Below are 22,407 nucleotides of genomic sequence, written 5' to 3'. Positions count from 1 at the left end.
TTCATTCATAATTTTTTGTCTGATCATGCAGGCAATGGATCACCTGGAATCCTTCATTGCAGAGTGTGACAGGAGAACAGAATTGGCCAAGAAACGCTTGGCTGAGACACAGGAAGAGATCAGTGCTGAAGTGTCTGCAAAGGTATTGGCCTCTCATTAAACATTGGTTCTGAAAGTCTCAGTGGTAGCACTGGTGCTCTGTTCCTCTGACACGAGTAATACTGGGGAGTTAGGCTCCACAGAGGATTTGGGGATTCCAGTCATCCTCCTCAAATGGCTGCTCTGGCCATTCTGAAGACAAACTTAAAGAGCACCATGGAGTCTAAAAGAGATTGCTTTAGCATGGAAATAAAGCATATTGGTTTCTTCCCCATGCTATGAAATGTTACCATATTAATTTAAAATAGTAAGTCCATCATCCCATGATTTTTGTTTCATTTAAGAAATGCTCATGGAGTTTCCTTTTTTGGAATTTATCTAATTAAGCCAATACAAGATATTTCTGAAGCTGATTTTCTGGCCTCTATGCTGACCTGTAAGCCAGAAATGACTGACAGATCTCCTCACATCCAGTTTTTGTCTTTGCCACATATCTATGACTGCACTGACATTGGCCCACCAGTCCCTTTTGTTGGGGCCTTTTGGAGATACATGGTCATCTTCCAACAACAGATTTCATTACACAGTATTTCTTTTTAAAAATAAAAGTTGTCTTGCAAGCTTTATCACAGTTTTCTCTTACTGAAATCTAACTATTCTCTTCAGGCAGAGAAAGTACATGAGCTGAATGAAGATATTGGAAAACTCCTAGCTAAAGCTGAACAGCTGGGAGCTGAAGGAAATGTTGATGAGTCTCAAAAGATCCTGATGGAAGTGGAGAAAGTCCGAGCGAAAAAGAAAGAGGCAGAGGTACAATGTTGGCTCTCCTGTGATTTGTCACAGGAACCTGTGGTGGTTCTATCTCTGTTCCTGTGGGCCAGCACCCCTTTTGGAGTTCCAGCCATGTGCCAGTAAAGAGGTAGCAGTGTGGTGTGCTGGATGAAAAGATTTTTATACACTTTTATCTAGTGCAGAGAGCTGACTGGGGCAGGGAGGGCTTCATCCTCTGAAGTATTTGGTCACCAGTCCCTTGCAGGGGTAGACTGTCGGGTTAGCTGTGCCCACAAAGCATTTGTGTGGCACCTCCTTTGTGTGAGGGTGGGTTTTGATTCTTCAAAGCAATTCTTTGGAGGGATTTCCCTGGAGGGTTGTGTCAGTGTAAGGGTTCCCTGACATTTGTGTGGGTTTTCTTGCCTCCCTGTAGGAAGAATACCGAAATTCAATGCCTGCATCCAGTTTCCAGCAGCAGAAGCTGCGTGTTTGTGAAGTCTGTTCAGCCTATCTGGGTCTCCATGACAACGACCGGCGTCTTGCTGACCACTTTGGAGGCAAATTACACTTGGGTTTCATTCAGATTCGTGAGAAACTGGATCAGCTGAGGGTAATCCTCTCTTTTAAACCTTCTCTTTGTAGTTCTGAAGACCTTGAACATTTCTATTAAATTAATACAGAATTCTTTCCAGAGGGCTTGTAAAAACTCAGAAATTTCCGATTGCAAAATGCCTAAAACATCAAACAGAGCTTTGTTTAACCTTGTCTTGGGTTCTGTTCTGTTTTTTCTGGGTAACTAAATCTGTACCCTCAGAATCAGTCAAACCAAAGCACTGCTATAATTTATTCCTTGGAACTTTGGCACAGTCATTCTCATTAACATGACTGAAATTTGTTACTCTGGGTTTTTTTGAAATCTCATAATGAAATGTTTGACCTGAAGTTTCACATGGTTCTGCGAGTGAAAAGATCTTAAGTAGCTGAAGCCATTAGGAGTTTTCTGAAATGATTTGTAATGGGTTGTAGTACTGGCCTTGCTTGCAAACAGAGACTTTTAGGTGAGTAAGGGTTGTGATTCCTGTGCCTCACTCACAGTGCATTGAGGTCAGTGCCTCAACTGAGAAAAATGGGAACTTTGATAGAGATCTTAACTTAGCACATAAATATGCAATGAAATGTTCTTTGCTATTGGAATGGATTTCTGCAGATCTGACCTGTTACTGTATGGCTGTAAATAATGGCTGTTACTGTATGGCTGAAATGTGATGTGGATTGATTTTGTTCCCCTAGAAAACAGTGGCAGAAAAGCAAGAGAAGAGAAACCAGGATCGTTTGAGACGGAGAGAGGAGAGAGAACGAGAGGAGAGGATGGGCAGACGGTGAGTGGGACCTGGGAACTGGCCTGTGAAGTTTAGGTAGAAGTATCTGATTCCTTGTACATGAGCACTGCAGGAATTCAGCATCTGCTTCTGGAGTGGCTGTTGGATGTGCTACAGATGCTCTGTGAGCATCTTGGGATTCAGTTAAAGATAAAAACAATGCACAAATCCTCCACTCCTCCACCTTAGAGTGATTGTATATGTATTTTAACCTCCACTGTGTGTCTGAAAGATGGGAGCTCCCTGTAGTCCGGGCTTATATTGGTCTAATCCCTGTTTTGGGGAATTTGAATCTGGGTAAAATACCCTCATCCAGAGCATCTGAGTGGGAAAGTTTAAGATGAGTGAGGATTAGGCTTGCTCAAAAGGCAGTAGTCATGTAGAAATTCCCTGGACAGCCTTCCTCACTGCTTGGAGGTGACAACACGTTGGTGTCCATGAGCCAAATAGTTACTGCCTGTAACTTTTCTATAGTAAGTGGGATGCTTTGGCATAGCTTTGGCAAGCATTTCCTAAGGAAGCTGAGGGATCCCAAGGAGTGGCTGCTTTTGGTGATTGTAGCTGTGTGTGTCACCTTCTGCTCAGATGTAATTCCTGAGCAGTGGGAGGGGCTGGAACATCGGTTTTCTCAGGACAAGCTCTTCTGCGTCTTGCCAGCTGAACTGGAAAAACAATTTCTTCTGTACTTGAACTGAAGAGGCAGCTTGTGTGTAAACATCTCAGTTAAACAGCCTGATGTGGGGAGAGTGGTTATTTGCAGGGGTCAGGCAGAGGAAGTGGCTGGGTGGGAATGTTGTTCTGATTGTCACAGCATCTCCCTGGTTCCCCCATGTGTTTTTCCTCATGTACCTCTTGCATCAAAAAGACCCCAACCTTGCTGCCTGTGCAGAGCTATTTTTGAAACTCAGTCTGAAGAGTGAGTTTATATGAGATTTATAACTGCAGTGTGCTCTAAGGTGGTCCTGGCTCTGGCTATACATTGCTGGAATTGCTAACAAATACCAGCATGAAGCAGCATGGTGATTTTAGTGTATTATGAAGATGTGAACCCCAAATTGTTATTCATTATCCATATTATTATATGCATGTTGTGCATAACCCCAGTTAGGGTCTTCTGTCTGGGTTTTCTCTGGGGATTGCTTGGTGTGATATGAAGGAGCAGTTCATGCTACAGCTTTCTCTTGAACTGTAGCACTTTGTGGAGAGCCTCACAACTTTGTTATCAATGCAACTTGTAATGCAGTTGAGTTTGGGAGCTGCAGGGTCTGGAAGTAGCTTTTGAGTGCAGCAGTTAATCAAAAGGGGCTGCTGCTGTGGTCAGAGATGTGGAAGTGAAATGGGAAGTGTCTTCTCATGCAGCTGCTTCGTGGCAGACCCACAGCAGGACCCTGCCTAAAATGGACTCACTTTGTCTCTATGCTGCCTCTTCCTGGAGGTCATTTCTCTATGAAAATTGCTTAACAAAACAAGAGTTGTTCAGGAAGAATCCTCTGGATCTCTTTGTTGATCCACATCTACTCAAAATGCTGGTTTTCTTCCTCCTGTGCTGTGCTTGGGGGTTTTTTTTAGTTTGTTTTTTTTTTTTTGAAAAGCCCAAGCCCTGAATTCTTGAGAGCTGAAGAGCCTCTCGTGTTTGCAGGTAGTCCATATGTGGATGCATCTGATGAGGGGGTTTGAAAGCTGCTTTTGGATGTTTATTTAAGGCTTAAAATAGGAAAGCTTTAGAACTGAATGTCAGAGTCCTTGCTGTTTCCATATGTGACAGTACTTAGAGACTGTGGCTGGCCTTCCCTTTGGCTCTGTGCAGAGGCACCTGTGTGCTCCACAGAAAAACTTGTTCTGAAGAAGTCAGGAGTGCCATACAGAAGAGGTCAAATCAATTGCCTCTCCAAAATGGGAGCATGACCTGAGGGAGGACAGTTGTTCTCCCAATGGGCACTTGCTGTCAGAACTAAGCTTAGTGTCCATATTTCTTGGTCACTTATCTGCTGGGAGCTGTGCACAGTGTGCTCACAGAGGCATTTTTCCATCAAAAACTAACTGGTGACTTCTACCAGCTTCCACACAGCCTCTCTTATCCAGAGTTTGGTACTTTAAGGAACCACATGCTTCCTTCAGAGCTCTTGTCATGTCCTCCTGTACAGCACCTTCATGGTGTTACTTCAATAAGAGGAAGAGTTTGGCTTGACTTTGGAAGTCTTTGGTGAGTGACAGGTGCTGTGACATCCCTGGAAACCTGGATTCCCTTGTGAATCTCTGCCTCTTGCAGCTGTAACTAATTTGTCAATAAACTGTGATTCCACATAGGAATGAATGAACTGGATTGCCACCCTAGTGGTAATACACACAAGTCTTGCTGTGGCTGCTGGGTACCCAGTAATCTCTGAAGACTGGAATTCTGTGGAGAAGTGGCATGCAGGGACATGCAGTCCTCAGTGTTTGCTTCCAGACTACACCAGCAGATAAGTCTGGTGGAGGTGTCAAATGGATTTCCTTTGTGTTAAGCTGGACAAAAGACAGGTTATGAAACTCAGCAGAAAGTCTCTGTGATACAAGGACTAAAAGAAAAAAAAAAGAGGAAAAAATAAATAAAATAGACTTGCTCAACCTCTTGGTCCTGTGGACAGCAGTCTTCTTTTGTCTCCTGCTGTACAATGATTCAGGCTAGTAAGGACAATGCTGTTTTGTTGGATATTCTGAAGTTTGGTTCTAGGGAGTGATTATCAGATGTTTCTTGTGCTTACTCCTGCTTGGATGATAGGCATGGAAGGGCAGCCAGGTTTTCAGGGGATGTGGAAGGGTTTTTGTGGATGTGTGCACTGGTGGTTCAGAATAAAGTGATCAGGAGGAAAAAGAACATTAAGAACTTGGAGTAATTACAAGCACCAAAAAAATCCTGCTGCCTGCCAGGTATCTACAGGAGGTCCTGCTGCTCTGTCAGGTTCTGTTAGGTGAGAATGGAGGTGTGTGGTTACTGCCTTGCTCTCCTGGTTTATCAGCTTTTTCTTCACCTGCTCATGTGTTTTGCCACAGTGCATGCTTCATTTGCATACTCCTAGTTCAGCTTCACTTTTTTTACACTCCTTACCCAAATTCCTTTCTAAATTTGGGGGCTTTTTTTACTTTCTACCATGACTGAACAATGCATTTCACTGTGAAGAAATGTCAATGCACATAGATTTTCTTAACCTTGTCTTCTCCAGGCATGGTTTTAAATGACATTATTAAAACAGATGCTTCTCTATTGCTTCTTAAATTCTTATCTGTGTGTAGCTTTCATGTCAGGTGCCAGAACAGCTCTGTGGGGTGTAAATTGAACCTCTCTGTGAGTCTGTGCAGTGGGGAGAAATTACAGGAGTGAGTCTTAAGTCACTAAACAGAGAGAGGAGCCACTCCTTAATTAAAGCAAAATGAGACTGTTCAGTTGGCTCTGAAATGTGGCCACAGAGGAAGAGGGAGGGTGTAGCTTCCATGTGCAGAGGTATTTTAAGTGGTGCTGAGTAATGGTGCTGCTGAAGTTGAAAGAATTCTGCCGTTGTTATTTACAAACTGTCAAGAGCTAATGCTGACAGCAGTAAGCTCAGAGTGCCACACACCAGCTCTGAAGCATTTGGAATGTGAGAAGGATAACAAGGCCTGGATTATTCTTCTCAAGTGCTTTCTAAGGATTTTAGTTTATCTCTGTCACTTGTCAGTAATAGTTCTTTTCTTGTAGCGGTGTCTCCTCTTTTTTCCTAGTTATCTTTCTCAAAAGGGAAAAAGTTATTGATGCAAATTTCCTTCTAATGATTGGTAAACAAATACAAGGAGTGAGAAAAGGCTGTTTTTTCTTTATTAAAACCCCTTTAACATGCAACTGCCTCAGGGGAACCAAAATCAGGAAACTGGCACATGTCTTTCTGACTGGAGAGCAGCACTTCTTGAAAATGTTAGAGTTGATCCAGCTGGTGTTAGACTGCAAGGAGTAAAGAGAATGTAACAAATATGCACAGAAAAATAGTTGGAAAGGTTCACTGGGGTGCTTTATTAATAGTGTCTGGTTTCTGTAGTGACAGGAAGCTCAGTGTACAGAAATTCAGATTTTCCAGTTTTTGACAAATTTTTCTTGCTCCTAAAATTGAAGCTAACTGAATGTTTTCTTTGCGAGTTTTTTGGTTTTTTTTTTTAACTAATATATCACTTGGGGTATTGATTATTACTGTGAAGAGCTGCCAGGGTGGATGAATTTTCCTGCTGAAAAGCCACTGGCTATATCATAACTTCTCTCACTTAACTCTGCTTTTCTTTCTAGGTCTGGATCAAGAAATAGAGATCGTCGAAGGTGAGTGCCCAGTTCTGCAGTTCTCCCAAATGCCTGCTTGTGTTTCTCTCTAGCTACTGAGGTTTTTCCTGGGTCTCACCAATAGAGTTCACTTAATGCCTCAGTGTCTGGTTTGCTCCTTGGAAGAGATGGGAAGTGCAGTATGGGCACCTCAGTGGCACTGCTCAGCTTGGTGTCACGCATTGGGCTGTAGAGCAGGTGCTGATAGCCTGGCCAGGATGGGCTCTGTGTGCTCCAGAGAGTGGGCTCATGAATGGCCTTGAGGCCTCTTTTAATAAATACCTGGTGTACTTCCATGATTGTAATGTCTGAAATATCTGATATATATATAAAATACTTCAGACATGAAAACAGAGATTTGAGATTAAAACCCCCACATCTCTGAAAGAGCTTTGTTAATGCTATGGCAACATTCTCTGTGATAATCTGGAGATCTCCCTGTCTACTGCTTTCCTTTGGCATCTTTCTTATTTTTAAAACAGGGTGAAATAAATCTGCTTCTGAAGTGCAGAACTTTTACAAGGAAGATTCTCTTAGGGTTATGGTAATTTCACAGGCCTCTCTTCTGCTTACACAGGCCTCACTTGTGAACGATGCAGGGTTATAAACTCTGCTCTGGCCCTTGCCACATGCTTACAGTAATGGTGGGAGTTTTTTCTAGAAGCTTTCCAACAACCTGAAAAACGCACGGGCATTTTACTGGTAGCACAAAGCGCAGGAGGAGGCAGCTGCCCTCTGTGTGGGTGTCTCAGGGGCTGGACTGGGTTGGTGCTCTGGGTGTTTGTCACTCAGCAGTCTGGAGGCACTCAGGGCTGCAGGTGTGAGGCACTGAGGCAGTGTGTGTTCCCTGCAGATCCCGCTCCCGGGAGCGGAGGCGGCGGCGCTCCAGATCAGCTTCCCGGGAACGGCGGAAGTCGCGCTCGCGCTCCCGGGAGCGGCACAGGCGCCACCGGAGCCGCTCCCGCAGCCACAGCCGAGGGCACCGCCGCGGCTCCAGAGACAGGAGCTCAAAACACAAGTATGTATTCCTGACAGCAGTGCTGCTGGAGGGACACTCCTTGGCTCACACGACCTCCCTGGCCCCTAGAGCGAGCAGGAGCGAGGCAGGGTGCTCCAGAGCAGCTGTGGTGGCCTGGGCCAGCTCCTGGGCCAGAGCAGGATTTCCCAGTGGCCTCATGTGAGGGCAGCAGCTGTACAGCAAGATCCCAGCTTAGAGGAGAGTCTACAACAGGTTCTCTGATTTGCAGTGCTAAGCCTAGAGATGCTCCTCGGATGGGAAGCACCACAAAGCCATCCCTGAGCTAACTGAGCTTCCCTGGGCCTGTAAAAAAACCACGTGCCTGAGAGGAAGTTTGGATGTTACATTTCTGTAGTTACATTCTGTTTCCCAGATTCCTTCTCTTGGTGCTGGCATTGGGAAGGAGTCTATGATTTGAGATCTGGGGAGAGTCTTCTGCTAGAATGCTGCTTAAGAGAGAATTCTTTAGGAATCAGCACTTTTTCCTCCTGAAAAGAAATACAGGAAGAGTATACCATTCTTCTGTCTCTGAGGAGAAGTGCTATGTTCCAAAAAAGGGCTTTAAGTTTTCTGAAATTCAGCAAAACAGTCTTTGTGTTGGAGGAAGGATGAGGCTAGTGTGTGTAGAGTATTAGAAAAATTGATTGGAATCATTGTGTTCCCTTACAGCCCTTCTAAGCCCAAGAGCAAGTCTACCTCCAGGTGCTTGCTGAGGTTAGATCTGCATTTTTTAGACTCCTGGTTAATAGGGGAGTACTTCAGCACTGTCACCTGACTAGGCACCAGCACCTAAGTACAATTCTAGAAACAAACCTCTTGTTGTGTGTTTTGTGTCAGTTTAGCTAAAGGGTAAGAACAGCTTTTCTTTTAAAGATACCTGGTGAAGGGGAGGGAAATAATGGTCTGAAAAATAAGTGTTAATAATTGAGGGGGGGTGTAAATACTGTTGATTCTCCAATGGCTGAGATACTAAAGTGCTTTTTTAAATCTGTCTTGAACATGAAAAATAAAGAAAAGAAGTTTGGACAATTAGGAAGTGAGGAAGATCCTGTAATAACTATTACTAAAGAGCAGGTAAGGGATTACTTCGGAACCCCTGAACACATCCAAACCAGCCCACTGAGATTGCAGGGGATTGGCCAGCTGATACACCTGCACAAAATTGCTGAGAGCTGGGGGCAGGCCAGGATCAGTTTAAGAAAGCATAACAAAAACAAGGGAACAAACAGCAAAACCCTGTTTTCTGAAAGAGGATAGCTTCTGTTTTTGCCTTGAGAGTTAATGAAATCTGCCCTCAGGTTCTGCTGGTCTGAGGTCTCACTTGCTGAAAGAAATGGAGAGTGTCAGAGGATCTGGAGATCTCAGGGTAGGAGGCCTGCAGGCAGCAGGCATTGTTGTGGAAAAGGTAGAGAGTTAATGTCAACAGACAGACTGATGTTAAATGACACAGTTTCATGAAAGTGAAATGCCTGTTGGGTTTCGATATATCAATTTTGCAGTATTTTCAAACCAAAAAATCAACCAGAATGATAGTGGAATTTCTAAGCTACCTTCTATTGTGACTGTAAAAAACCCCTGTGTACTGAGCCTTGGAGTAAAATGTAGGAGCCTCTGCTGAGCTCAGGATCAGCTCCTTTTGAATCCTGCTATTTCCTAAGGAATCACACAAGAAACAGCCTTTCAGATTAGACCTAATGTGAAGCCTCCTGTTTAATTCTGCGTGGGCTGACACAGGGAAGTGCTGCTGAAAATCTGTGGCTGTGAAAAGATGTGCCCGTGCTGTGGGCTGTGAATATAAATCTGTATCATCCTGACTTTGAACCCAGGATGCTGCCAAATCCAGCATTTGTCAGGATGCAAAGGGAGAAGCCCAGGGCTGAGCCAGCAAAGAATCCAGTTGGTATTTAAAGCAGAATGCCAGTAGCTTAGGGCGTAATGAAAAACTCTTCTGGAAGCCATGAACTGAGCTGAGTCAGAGATAAGGAAGAAATTGTACGCACTTCAGAATGGCCCAGAAAAATAGTAAGGGGCACAGGGAAGACCTGAGAGAGCCCCAGTGGCAGCAGCTTGAAAGGATCATTCAGAGGAAGGAGTAGCAGAGGCTGTGCTGTGCACTCAGTGCTGCAGTTCCCTCACAGAAACCTTGCAGTGGGCCCAGAGTTACTGTCATGGGGGACCCACTCCCCTTGCCACAGTACCCAGGCACATTCCTGTAAGGAACTTGGTTCCCACAGCCCTGCTAGGAAAAGATGTTGCTTGGTGGGTATTTGACAATTGAGGTTGTGAAGCTGATAGCAATGGTTTACTTTGTACTTCAGATCTTCTAGAGATCGATCTTCAAGAGAAAAGTCCCGAGACAGAGAGAGGAAAGAGAAGAGCTCTTCTGAGAGGCGGCACGAGAGCACAAATGGCAAATCTCGTTCCAAGAGGTCAGAAGAGAGAGAAGCTGGCGAGATCTGAACTCAAAATGATCTGTGTTGCACTGTAAATAGTCTGATAAACATTCTACACAAAGCCTAAATTTCCCATTTATATTTACTGAATACAACTCATCTTTTGTAGTTTGGGATTTTTATTGTTTGGCAGATAGCTGTGAGTTTGTAGAGACACAGAGTTACGTACTGTTTAACAGGATTTTGTTTTAGTAGGAATAAATAAATCTGGGTGGATGGTTTTCAGTCCAGGCCAGTGTGGACACCCCGTGTTTGTCCTGATGCAGCGAGTGCAGCACTCAGGGCCATGCTGTGCCTGGAGCCCTGAGCTGCCCTGACCTTTGTAACGCTTCAGCCCTTCCCAAAAGTCCCACCTGACCCTCTGTGAGCACACCAGTAGCACTGGTTCTCAATTATATTTTTTTCCTTCTGTTTATATATGTTAAAAGAAAATTCAGATCTTTTTTTCTTCCTTTTAGTACTTAGCCACCTCATTTTTATGTCTCCAGCACTTGAGAGTTGCCCCACTTGCCCAGCTAAGGCAAAACAGACAAAATTTGGCCCTGATCTATTATGAAAGCTGTTCGTCATTGATGATGACCAGATAAGCTGAAACATGTTTGTAAGCTGGGCTCAAGTCTGGTTTTAGTACCTTTACAGTTCAGATAGTTGGTGTGAGCAAAGCAGTGGGAACCTGGCTGGTTTCTTCTCCAGAGAAGCGCAGCCATAGCTCATCTGCCTATTTACTGTGCACTCTGCAGTCAGAGCTTCCCCTGCAGACAAAGCGTTGCCGTGTTTGCCAAGGCCGGGCAGGCAGAACGCGCCGAGGGGACTCGGGCTGGAGCCCGAGCAGTGTGCGCCCCTCCTGGAGCGGGGCCCAGCCGTGTCCCCACGCGTGCGGGAGCCTCTGCCTGCTGCCACTCGCTGATTTGTACCTCGGTTTGTTTCCCACGAGGGCGGGAAGGCGCCTGGCTGTGCCAGCCCCAGCCGCGACCCCCACTGTGGGAATGGCGTGAGTGCAGCGCTGTCACCCGCCGAGCCGGGCGCTGCTGGCTGGCTCGGTGAGGCGGTTAATTAACTGCCGCCGTTAATTGCCATTCCCAGGGGCGGCTCCGGCCGGCGCTCCCCCCTCTCTCCATTCTCTCCCTCCCCCCGAACGCGGCTCCGGTTCCGCCGCGGTGCTCCCCCGGTGTCAGTCCCTAGTGCATGCCCCCCTTCCCTGTCGGTTTTTACAATTAATTCCGCGGTTTCACGTGCTGTTTTTGTAACCTCCGTGTGGGGCGCGGGGGGCGGCGGGCGCGCGCTCGGGGTGCCTGTACGTGCCTGTGCTGTTCTCCCGCGGTCTGAGCGCATTAAAGATCTGTGTTTGTGGCTCCCGCTGCTGCCCAGACTCGTTCTTGCGGGTTCTCCGCCCGCGCCGCCGCCGAAACCGGCCGGGCCCCGCCGCACCGGGCGGAAGCGATCTTTGCGTCGTGACGTCACTTCCGCCGTGCGGCGGCGGGGGATGGAGGCGGAAGTGACGGCAGCGGTGGCGGCGCGGGGTGAGTGCGGAGCGGGGCGGGCGGGGGCCGGGCCGGGGCCGCGGGGGCACCCGGGCGGGGCGGGAGGGGGCTCAGGGCAGCTCCCGGTGCACGATGGGCTCCTGACGCGTCTGTGAGTGCGCCCCGAGAGCGCGGCCTTGTTCCCGGCTGCGCCTCCGCGCTCTGAGGGGGCGTTCGGGGAGCGGACCCGGCTCCTGAAGCGTCCGAGCCGCCCGCGCGCTGCCGGCGGCTCCGGGAGCTTGGGGCTGGCAGCGACAGCGGGGCTGTTGACGGGCCGGGACGGGCTATGTCTGCCCCGTGCCCGAGCTGTGCCCGGTGAGGGTCTGCAGCTGTCAGCGCTTGTGCCCGAGCTGTGCCTAGTGAGAGCCTGCCCTGTGCCCGAGCTGTGCCAAGTGAGAGCCTGCCCTGTGCCCGAGCTGTGCCAAGTGAGAGCCTGCCCTGTGCCCGAGCTGTGCCTAGTGAGAGCTTGCCCTGTGCCCGAGCTGTGCCCAGTGAGAGCCTTCCCTGTGCCCGAGCTGTGTCTGCCCTGTGCCCGAGCTGTGCCTAGTGAGAGCCTGCCCTGTGCCCGAGCTATGTCTGCCCTGTGCCCGAGCTGTGTCTGCCCTGTGCCCGAGCTGTGCCCAGTGAGAGCCTTCCCTGTGCCCGAGCTGTGTCTGCCCTGTGCCCGAGCTGTGCCTAGTGAGAGCCTGCCCTGTGCCCGAGCTATGTCTGCCCTGTGCCCGAGCTGTGTCTGCCCTGTGCCCGAGCTGTGCCCAGTGAGAGCCTTCCCTGTACCCGAGCTGTGCCCAGTGAGAGCCTTCCCTGTGCCCGAGCTGTGTCTGCCCTGTGCCCGAGCTGTGCCCAGTGAGAACCTGCCCTGTGCCCGAGCTGTGTCTGCCCTGTGCCCGAGCTGTGTCTGCCCTGTGCCCACTCTGTACCCGCGCTGTACTTGGTGAGAGCCTGCGGCCGTCAGCGCTTCCAGCCCAGCCCTGTTGCCTTCCCCGCTGCCCCGGAGGGGTTTGCTGTCCGCCTTGAGCAACTTAAGAAGTGCCCTCAAACCATAGCGAGAAGCCTGGGAAAGAATTTAATCCTTTTTTCCAAAGCCCAAATTGCTCCCTTTGATCCGAGGTCCTTTATCCCGGGGCTGGCGGCTGCGAGGGGCCTGGGGAATTGCTTGCGCAGCACCTGGGACTGCGGGTCTGAGCTTCAGTCAAAGCAAGCCCCTCTCCTGTGCAGAGCTCAGCACCCCCAGAGCCTCAGTGCTCTCCCTGGAGAGGGTTAAAGTCCTGTTGCTCTTTCCCTCGGGAGCCCACGAGCCTGGTTTGCAGGCGTGAGTTACAGGGCTTCTTGCTGAAAGAAAAATTCTGCAATCTGTTCAACTCCGACCTCAATTCCAGCCTCTTCTCCTTTTTTTTGTAAGGCAAAAACATCTTGCATAACAGCTGGGATAAGAGGGGCAGCCTGTCCTGCAGGGAGGAGCCAGCCCTTCCCGGTACCAAGGCAGGATTGGGCTGCCTGTGGAGCTGGGAGGCTCCCCAGGGATTCATGTGTGGGTGGAGTGGCCTGTGAGGGAGCTTTGCTCTGTGTGTGTAAGTGACAGAAAGAAAAATTCCACTTACTTGGGGAGAAAAGTGGTTTCTCTTGAAGGTGGCTGTAAGGACAACAGCATTTGGAGGAGGGCCATTGTTCATAGAATCATGGAATGGTTTTGGTTAGAAAGAACCATAAAGATTATCTTGCCCCATGGGCAGGGACACCTTCTATTAGACCAGGTTGCTCCAAGCCCCATCCAACCTGGCCTTTGAACACTCCTTTCATGCTGTCATAAATCTCTGATTGGATTCTGACCTATGGAACGAGTGCCTCACCTAAAAAATGTACTTTTTTTTGTCTTTTGAATAAACCCACATGAAATTACCAGAAACCTTTTCCAGGGGGTTTATGAAAACATGTACAGAGAACTCTCCAGAGTCCCTTGTGTGCTCAGTCTGAAAGTGAGGGATGTCACTGTGCTTCTGAGGCAAGAGGAGAGCCCTGTGGGTGTCTCTGAGTGAGATGGGGTGTCTCTGGGTGAGGTGGGGTGTCTCTGGGTGAGATGAGGTGTCTCAGAGTGGGGTGGGGGTGTCTGTGATGTGGGAGGTTCAAGGGCCCCACTGGGAGCTACCCTTGGAGTTGGCACAAGGGATGTGCAGCAGTTGGTGAAAGGAGTGGCTTGGATGCCATGGAGCTTGTAAGCCCAGGGATGATAAATGGCTGGTGTTTCTCCAGCTCAGTTGTCATTACTGGCCTGACCTGTAATCAGTTCCACACAGCTTTAATGCTGTTCTTCATCTTAGAGTTTTGATCTTCCCATTGCTCTCATGGAAATAATGCTGGGTTTTGTTTTGCTCTTCCCTAAACAGTTTTGAGTTTCTGTATTTGAACTCCTGTCTGTAGTGAAAACTGTCCTGGTTAAGAGTTTTCTCCTACAAATGGCAGATGTATCACATTGCAAGGTGGGTGTGCTCTGGAGGAGTTTCAAATTCCCTTGCTGTGAGTGCTCTGTGGCACGTTCTGTGTCTGCATTGGAGGGTTAAATGTCATTTCAGAAGAACCTGAAGTCAGCTTCAGCAGGAGAATCCCAGAATGGTTTGATTTAGAAGGGACCTCCTCTCATTCCTCCCTGTGCCATGAGCAGGGACACCTTCCACTATCCCAGGTTGCTCCAAGCCCTGTCCTACCGAGCCTTGAAACTTCCAGGGATCCAGGAGCACCCACAGATTCTCTGGGAAACCTGTGCCAGGGCCACACCAGTCTCATTGGTGGGGTTTGAATTACAGACTGTGTCCTTAGAAAGGCCTTAGGGACATGCCAGGAGCAGAGGAGCCCCAGTGTCAGACAGGGATGATCTCCTGGGGTCAGTGTCCCTGGCCAGCCCTTGGCTGTGACCTGATGCCAGGAAAGATTTGTGAGCTGCAGATGACCCAGCAAAATGATAAGCTTGTGTGCAGCATGCAGCCTGAGTGTCTCTGGGAGAGCAAATCTCATTTTGGGAAACCTTACATGTGATTTCTTCTTGTCCTGGTCTAAGTGGGACTGCAGAAAAAGGAACAATGACCTGAGACTGAATGTCACAGCAGGTGACTACCCAGTGAGTTTGCTGCAGTGTCACACTGTGCATGGGATCAAAACCCAGCAGTCTGCTTATGGGAGATAGCTGTGATGGGAATGTTGCATCTTATTCAGAGCAAACCTGGCTGTTTTGTCTTTATTGATTGCATCTTGGGGCTTCAACAGTTCCTGGCTGACAAGAAGGAAGCCTCTGAGGTGCTTAAACTAACCAGCCAAACAGAACCAAACCAGCTAAATGCTGTTCCTAAAATGTCCAGTCAGAACCTGATTTCATCATTCTGTGGAAGATAAAAACATGTTGAACATCAAATCTAAGTTACGGTATATTGCTTGAAATTTTCTGGGAAGGACTGGTGCCTGGTGGCATTCCAGATGCTGTGGTTTGGTGTTTTATGAGTGGAAAATGAGTTAAACCTTTCCAGTGCATGGTTCCTTAAATGGTTTCTGTCACCAGTCTTCATCCACCTGACTGTCTGTGGCTCTCTGTGCTTGTCAGGCAGTTCTGTCTGACTGCTGCTGATGGTTTGTCCCTTGGGTTTAGCTGTGCAAGTGTTTCTGGTTTGAAGCTGATCAGATCTGTAAACCTGCACTGTGGCTTCAGGAAACAGGACAGTGAAGGTGAGTAAAGCTGTGTTTGTCCTGTCCCTGTTGTTACTGTGGTACAGGAAGGGATGTTCATTCCCCCTCAGCTTGAGCTGGGGAGCTGCTCCCAGCTCATCCATGGCTGGGGGAAGCAATCTTTAAAGCTTGGGAGTCCTGGAGTCTGAGATGCAGGTCCTGGCTGTGCTGCCTCACTCCCTGGCCTGTGTGGGTTCAGTTTGGGTTTGTTGTATGTGTTTTCTAATTATTTCTCATTCTATAAAGCCTTTCTCCCATGTTGACTCCCATCCCCAGATGTACTGCATGCAGTGTGTGTTACACTGCAACAACACAGAATCCTGTCACTGCCTGCTCCCTTGAAAGGTGCTGGATGTTGAACTTCCCAGCTGAATTATTTTGTGTCCTCTTCCAGCTGGAGACAAGATGTCGGCTGCTAGAGGACAGTAAAACCATCTCAGATGCAGGCTATCATTTTCTGCTTGTCTTCAATTAAACTGATTACCAGCCCTCTTTGTTGTTCCCAGCTCAGGCCGTTGCTGCCAGCATGTACTTTGGCAGCAGTGGGCGCTGGGATTTCCTGCATTGTTTGAGTCTTTGCCATTGACCTTCGTGCTCCTCCTTCTGGCACCGCCTCTGCTCTGGCAGGGGTGCAAAGGGCATTATTCAAACCCTGAAAGAAAAGAGAGAGAATTGCTTTAAAGGCATTGAGGGCTCTTTGTGCTCGGTGGCTCTGTAGGGTCATCGCTGCAAAAAAGAGGGGAATTACTGGGGTTGTCAGGATAATTACTGCTTTTTTATTGTTCCCATCCCATTCTAGATGACAGTGGTGAGATTTATAGTGAGTCATAAAAACATGCCATCAGTGCTGTGTTAGGTGGTGTCCTTTTGGACAGAGAGGGGAGAACTTTGGTTTGGTTCCTTTTGGGAAGTCTCACAGGTGCTGGTATGCCCTGGGTCTTTCCCAGCTCTGTACTGGGAGGTTGTGGAGGCTCTGCTGGAGAGGTCAGTGGGATTGTGCTGGAGCCCTGTTGCAGCCCATGCTGTGGGTGCTGGTTTTGAGAACATCCTCCTCTCCATGCTGCTGGAGATAGACACTCCAGGGACACACAGGCCACCTGCCCCAGCACAGGGGAGGTCACATAACTCACTCCTGGCACTGTCCCCATTGCTGTGGCCGTGGCTGCTCCATGCCAATGAATCATCTGCTCAGCCTGTGCCTGGAGCTTTGTACCTTGAACCTCCTCAAGGCCTGGTGCAGTAAAAGGGCAATGCTCAGCTCAGGGCAGAGGCTTAAAGCACCACTTGATCTGTTGTTCTCCTTTCCATCTGGAGCCTTCCTACCCATCAGGTGCCTGCTGTTGGTCTGGGAACAGCTGGCTTCGTGTAGGTGTCCCTGGTGTGGCTGCCGGGCTGATGAGAAGGGCAGATGAAGCCCTTGGAGTAAGGTCTTTGGAATAAGGTGCAACTTCTGCATTATTGATTCCTTTGTGTGGTATTGTGCAGGTTGAATTAAATTATCTAAAAATTATGTATAATTTATCTATTAAGTTATTCTACATCAAGTACAGGAGTGAAATTGTGTACTTGATGTAGAGCAAATGCCAGAGTGCTTGGGTTGGAGTGTGTGCTTCTAAGTCCAGCAGGCTCTGAAGTTTAAGGGTTGACAGTGCCAGGCTGACTGACTGCAGATTCTGTGCCTCAGGGCTGCCTTGCCATGGATCTGTGATTTGTACCCAGAAGAGGGGAGGCCTCTGCAGTGGGACAGGGACAACCTGGGGAGCCACAGCTGCCTGAGGGAGCTGAGCCTCCTCGGGGTGACTCATCTTGTGTTTCACAGAACCTGTAAATGAGCTTGGGTAGAAACGTGAGACACAGCAGCCCTGTTGCTGTTGGAGTTGAAATCCCAGGCTCTCTGCACTGTTGGTGCTGACTTCAAGTTCTTTTCTGCTGGGGAAGTAAATGGCTGCAGTGGACAGCCCAGACACGTGACTGCTGGGGCACAGTCATGGAAAATTGGCTTGGTTGTCGTGGTTATTTGCTCTGATATGACTTTTAATAACACTGTCAAGCGGCTTTTTCCAAGCCTACTGGAATGTGTTATTCTTTATTTCTTCCCTCGTGGTATTTTTTTAAAGAAGCACTATCAGAGAATAGAGAATAAAACATGGATTTTTATTGTTGTTGTGGGTAATGACTTACAGGCTCCTCTTACTGACTAGGGCTCTTTCCCCCACCTTTTTACAACAAATTAGCACAGAACCCCTCTGTTTATTGTAGTGTATCCCAAGGTTATGATTTGTAGCAGGAGAAGCTAAAATAGCAGTTGTTAACTCATCCAGTCTGATGAAATCAAATTTGCCTGATTTTAGTTTAACTCCTGCTTTGTTCTTCCTCTGGGAAGTCATCACTCTTTTGCCTTCTGGGTTGGGTTGCTGAACTTACCCAGTGGTTTCTCATGTAAGAAGGTGTTGAATAGGTTTGGTTTGTTCCTATACAGAACATGCTGGTGTTTCTTTCTCTGTCCCCTGGGGAAGCTCAAGTGCACATTACAGTAGAGAACAACCTTATGTTGGGATATAAAGGTCACAAGTGTTTCCTTTCACCTCTCCAGCTGGGAGTCAGGCTGACGTACACGGGAGGTGGCAAGAAGTCTTTGCAACAAAAGGAGCTTTTTCTTGAGGGAGACCTGCAGATCAGTCAGTCCTTTCTGCGTGGGGTCTGTAGCCTTCTTTGTCCAGCTCTAGCAGAGTTGATTTCCTCCTCTGGAGAAGAATTGGTGCTGTTCCTGCATTCCACAGACTCTCTCCATTGCTCTGTGTGGGAGACCTCCAGCACCAGCTGTGTGTTGTATGCAGCTCTGTGACAATACACTGGTTGCTCACCTCCCACTAAACATTTCCAGTGTGAATATCAGGTAGTAACAGAATATTTTAATTTGTGTTTTAAAAATATTTTTCAAAATGTATTTTAACTTCTTTTTCTGTTGTCGCAGGTGAAGGAGGAGAAGAGTGTCTGAATACTGATGAATGAGCTGTGATGGATAACAAGGACTCAGAAGCTGAGATCCACCCTCTGAAGACTGAGGATGTAAAAACTCAGGAGAACCATGAACCCTTTGTGGAGAGAAGGATTGTCAAGTCCTCAGGGCTGTCCCGGCTGTCCCGGTGGCGCACTGCTGCCTTTTTCATCTCCCTGTTCCTCTGCCTGATCATTGTGTTTGCTTTCTCCTTCATCATTCCCTGCCCAGAGAGGCCAGTTTCAGAAAGAACATGGTTCCAGTACTACAACAATGCAGGTGAGCTTGCTGCAGCAGAATGAATACTTACCAAGAGCCCTTTTCCTTTCTGTGTCACGGATTTGGGTTGTGGGTCTCTACCTAAGCAGAGTGTGGAAACAGACCTGCAGGGATGCAGCCTTTGGGAGCCAGAGCTGTGAATACCTGACCTGGATAAGCAACAGCCCATCATAATTGGAGTGGCCTTCCAGGAGGTGTTTACAGGATATAGTGGAGAAATTAGATGCTGCTCTGAAGTGGTAACAAGATAGCAGGCTGGCATCCTTCACAAAAAAAAGAAAAAGAGAAAGGGTGTCTGGGAATAAACCCCTGTTGCTCTTTAAAATATTCTGTTGGAGTTTGAGCTGAGGTTGGAGGCAATTAGGCATTTTTTCCTCTGTCACTTTGACTTTCTCCCTTTTCCCCATGCCCAACAGGAAGAGGAGAAGAATAATTCCATCTTGTTTTTTCAATAAATTGCTCTATAGTTACTATAGCTATTTTTATTCTGGTTGCTTTAGTTGGCTCTTTAGCCTGGGTCCTGCTCCCCAGTGGCTCAGCAATTGCTTCTGGGAGAGCTTTTCTTTAATCCTGTGTGCAGTGGGTTGTGCTGGATGTGCTGTAAATGTAGAGATAGTCCTCACAGCAGGGACTGAGCAGCCTGTGGTGCTGCAGACATCCCAGGTTCTGCTACTCTGAGCTCAAGAAAGCTGCTTTTAGCTGATAGAAAGATGGAGTATCTGGGGTTTGTGGGGCTTGGGTGGGGCTTCTTTGTACTTTGAGAATAGCAACCCCCCTCCAAGATTAGAGTTGTTCTTTCTTCAGCATAGTTCAAATTCTGGCTTGGCTGCTTGCCTCTTAAAAAAGACAAGTCCTCTGGGGGATAGCAAATTTTGAAAATTGCTTGGCACTAACTTCCTGTCCTTCCTGCTTGTGTACATTTTTTTTTAAATAAATCAAATTTGTCCTGATGTTACACTATTCAGGATGGAGGCATGAGTAGGTCTCTAGGAATTTGTGTTTTGCTCCAACTTTGCTGTCTGGCTTGTGTTCTCTTGCAGTGCCCTACCCGTTCCTTGCTATAGAAGATGTGAATGAAGACAGAGTACAAGATGTGCTCTTTGCTATTAAATCCAGCAATGGCAGCAGCAGCTTCAACACATCCTGTCTGGATGAAGGTACCTGATTCAAAAACACCTTCTAGTGAGGGCTGTCCTTTCTCTTCTAGTTCCAGTTAGTGACTGGGAGAGAAAAGTGGGTGTGGAGAGGAGCTGGGTGGTGCAGGGCAGCAAAGGTGTGTGCAGGGGCAGCTCCCTCTGATCCCTCTTCTCCCCAGGGCTGCTGTCTCCCTGTGCCTTCGTTGCTGCTGTGTCTGGCACCAATGGCAGCGTGCTCTGGGAGAGCCCTGCTGCACAGGACCTGCAGTGGCTGCAGTGTGGCATCCAACAGCTGGGCACAGATGCAGCCCCTGGCTGCCTCGTGGTGGAGAAGCCTCTGTCCCTTACAGCACTTGACCTTCGGACAGGTGAGTGCCAGCAGAGCTCTGCTGCCACACAGGGGATGGGCCATTGGCTTTCCTCACCTGCTGGCCTCCAGGGGGAATGTCAGTGTGACATGAGTGGCTGGTACATGAACAAGAGGCACTGGGTGTTTATTTATTATCATGGAAACCTTGCCAGAGCCACTTGCTGGGTGTTGAGGAGCTCATGCTCTCAGCCTCGCTGTTCCAAAGGCTGGGCTCTGCTGAGGGTTTGTGCCAGCCTGGTTTCGTAATACCAGTGTTCCCAACCGCTTTTGAAACAGTGGGAGCAGTCACTAGCTGTGAATGTTACTTTGTTCTCTCCAGGGTTAGACACAAACCTGCACCTGCAACGTTTCCCTGTTATTTGTGTGTGCGTGCCAGGAATGCCTGCTGTGGCAGCAGGAGTGGGAGTTCTAGGCATTTATGATCTTAAACTTGTCAAGGAGAGCACTTAGGATAAGTGCTTGCCAGTCTGTCTCAGTAGTCTACAATTCTGCCTAGTTCCTCTGGAGAGGTTTCTTCCTTTCTAAACTTAGAGGTGGAGAAATTCATCTCATCATCTTGCCTAACGTGGGTGGGGGTAAGGAGTGCCTGTACTACTTTAGGAGAGTGATCATCTGCTGCACCTTGAACCCTCCTTGCTGTGAAGCCTAAAATACATTTCCATTTTGGAGGTCACTGTTTCAGAGGTCTAAACAATGCATGTTCTCTCTAGGATCACATCCTTTGTATCTGGTATTGATCCCATCATACTATGTTTTCCAAAAATTGGAAAAAAAGAAATAGCAAGGGGTACAGCTGTAAAGAATCTGAGGAAAATCTGGTGTAGCTTTTAATTTCCAGTCTATAGATGGAAGTGTAGATACAGAGCTAGATGGTTTCTGTACCAACAGAGATATCTTAGCACCATTTCCCTCATATGTAGGCTTTAGCACAGGTTATTTTTAGACTATTAATGAGATAGTTACTTTCAGGCCAAAGTGTAGAAAGTTGGCTGTGGTGCCAAAGGCTTGTAACTAAAGACAGCCATAAAGGCAAGTGTGGAGAGAAGGAGTCAGGCTAAGCTACAGGTCACAGCAATACAGCAGAGAAAACATTCCATAGATAACTTCAAAGCAAGAGAGGAAAAAATACATCAGATAGAAAAGTGAATAACCCAGGAATTTATGTATTTGATGCCTTTTTGCTATTAAGTAGGTTAAAAATGGTTTCTGAGCTTAGTTGACTGGGGGTTAGGAGGGCAGAGCAGAATAAAATGTATTTAAATAGGCTAAATGTATTCAAAGAGGCAGAGTAACTTACATCACAGTGTGCTAAAAACAGTAGCCAGCACAATCTTTAGCTGTTAATGATTCATCATTGTGGAGGATTTGGTGAGATTCCAGGGCTCTCAGGCTGTCTAGCCCCTGCCTGTAGGAAGATTGAAGGAGAGATAGGCAGATTATCATCTGAATGTGTCTAGTGGGGTTTTGATCTTTGAATGCTGATAAAGTTAGTGGTTTTTTTATCAATTGAAGTTGTGTTAAATCCTTCTTTCTTCATTGCCACAAGAAGTGACCCGAGGAAGGGAAGTGTAGAAGTGCATGCTCCTGTTTGTGTGGGACATCTAACATTCCTGCATGTTTGTCTTAGCAGCAAACTGGGACACATAAGAGCTTAAGATTAACTGTTCCAGGTCAAAGTAAAAGTCTTTGTAGCTGTGTATTATTCCATCTCTGCCATAGCAGAGTCTCTGGGAAGAGGACAGGAGTAAGAGTTTTGTTACACCTTCTCTGTTCACCTGATGCTCCAGAAGCCTGAGCTGTGAGTCCTGTGGGTGGTTCTGGTCTGCTGAGGGATTTGGCAGAAAGGGCACCATGATGGATGGTGCCCTTTGATGATGGATGCTTCTGTGAGAGAAGTCACTAAATAAATAAACCAGAACTCCAACCTGGAGAGCATCTTACAGGGAAAAAAGTCTCTGTGTCCCTCCATCTGCTTGAAGTGAGAGCTGAACTCAGTCTGCTGAGTTCTGATTTTAATATTCCTTCCAGACCAAAAATTGCAACCCTTTCACCCAGGTTAGATTTGCAGTCCAGGCACTTGGCTGATTTCCATCTTGGCTCCCCTTGCCGTGCTGTGCCGTGACCCCGTGTCTGCAGATGTCAGACATGGCAGTGCCATCTCCTGCTGCTGGGGCAGGAGGGGCCTGCTTTCTGTGCCTCTGTGGGCTGGGCTAGAGCATGGAAAACTTCTCAAGTGCTTGGTCTTGAATACAGCTCAGTGTCACCTGTTTCTCTTAACTCAGACTGTTCTTTTATGAGAATAAGGTATTTTCTCCCAAACTCTGTCTGCTGTCTAACCATCAAAGATCACAGCCT

The 22,407-nt window shown here is 47.7% G+C and overlaps 1 protein-coding gene across 13 annotated transcripts in view; it reads left to right on the top strand.

Annotated features, from left to right (window-relative positions):
• LUC7L (LUC7 like) overlaps nt 1-22,407 on the top strand; it is a 78,976-nt gene that overhangs the window by 46,637 nt on the left and 9,932 nt on the right. For 4 of the 13 annotated variants that reach the window (XM_079320822.1, XM_079320816.1, XM_079320815.1 and 1 more), the window contains 7 exons: nt 32-142; nt 766-909; nt 1,304-1,480; nt 2,161-2,249; nt 6,541-6,570; nt 7,424-7,588; nt 9,907-11,393. In XM_079320822.1, the coding sequence (XP_079176948.1) occupies nt 32-142; nt 766-909; nt 1,304-1,480; nt 2,161-2,249; nt 6,541-6,570; nt 7,424-7,588; nt 9,907-10,048 (858 nt within the window). In that variant the 3' untranslated portion in view covers nt 10,049-11,393. Of the gene's footprint in view, nt 1-31; nt 143-765; nt 910-1,303; nt 1,481-2,160; nt 2,250-6,540; nt 6,571-7,423; nt 7,589-8,257; nt 8,551-8,600; nt 8,663-9,906; nt 11,394-11,496; nt 11,562-15,154; nt 15,270-17,728; nt 18,169-18,243; nt 18,547-19,586; nt 19,704-19,861; nt 20,051-22,407 lie in introns of those variants that run through there. The other 9 variants (XM_079320824.1, XM_079320817.1, XM_079320825.1 and 6 more) reach the window with 8 other exon arrangements.

The sequence above is a fragment of the Erithacus rubecula genome, assembly GCF_903797595.1.
Source record: "Erithacus rubecula genome assembly, chromosome: 17".
NCBI lineage: Eukaryota > Metazoa > Chordata > Aves > Passeriformes > Muscicapidae > Erithacus > Erithacus rubecula.
The sequence above is the reverse complement of the archived record's forward strand: the minus strand, read 5'-3'. Positions and strand labels throughout refer to the sequence as shown.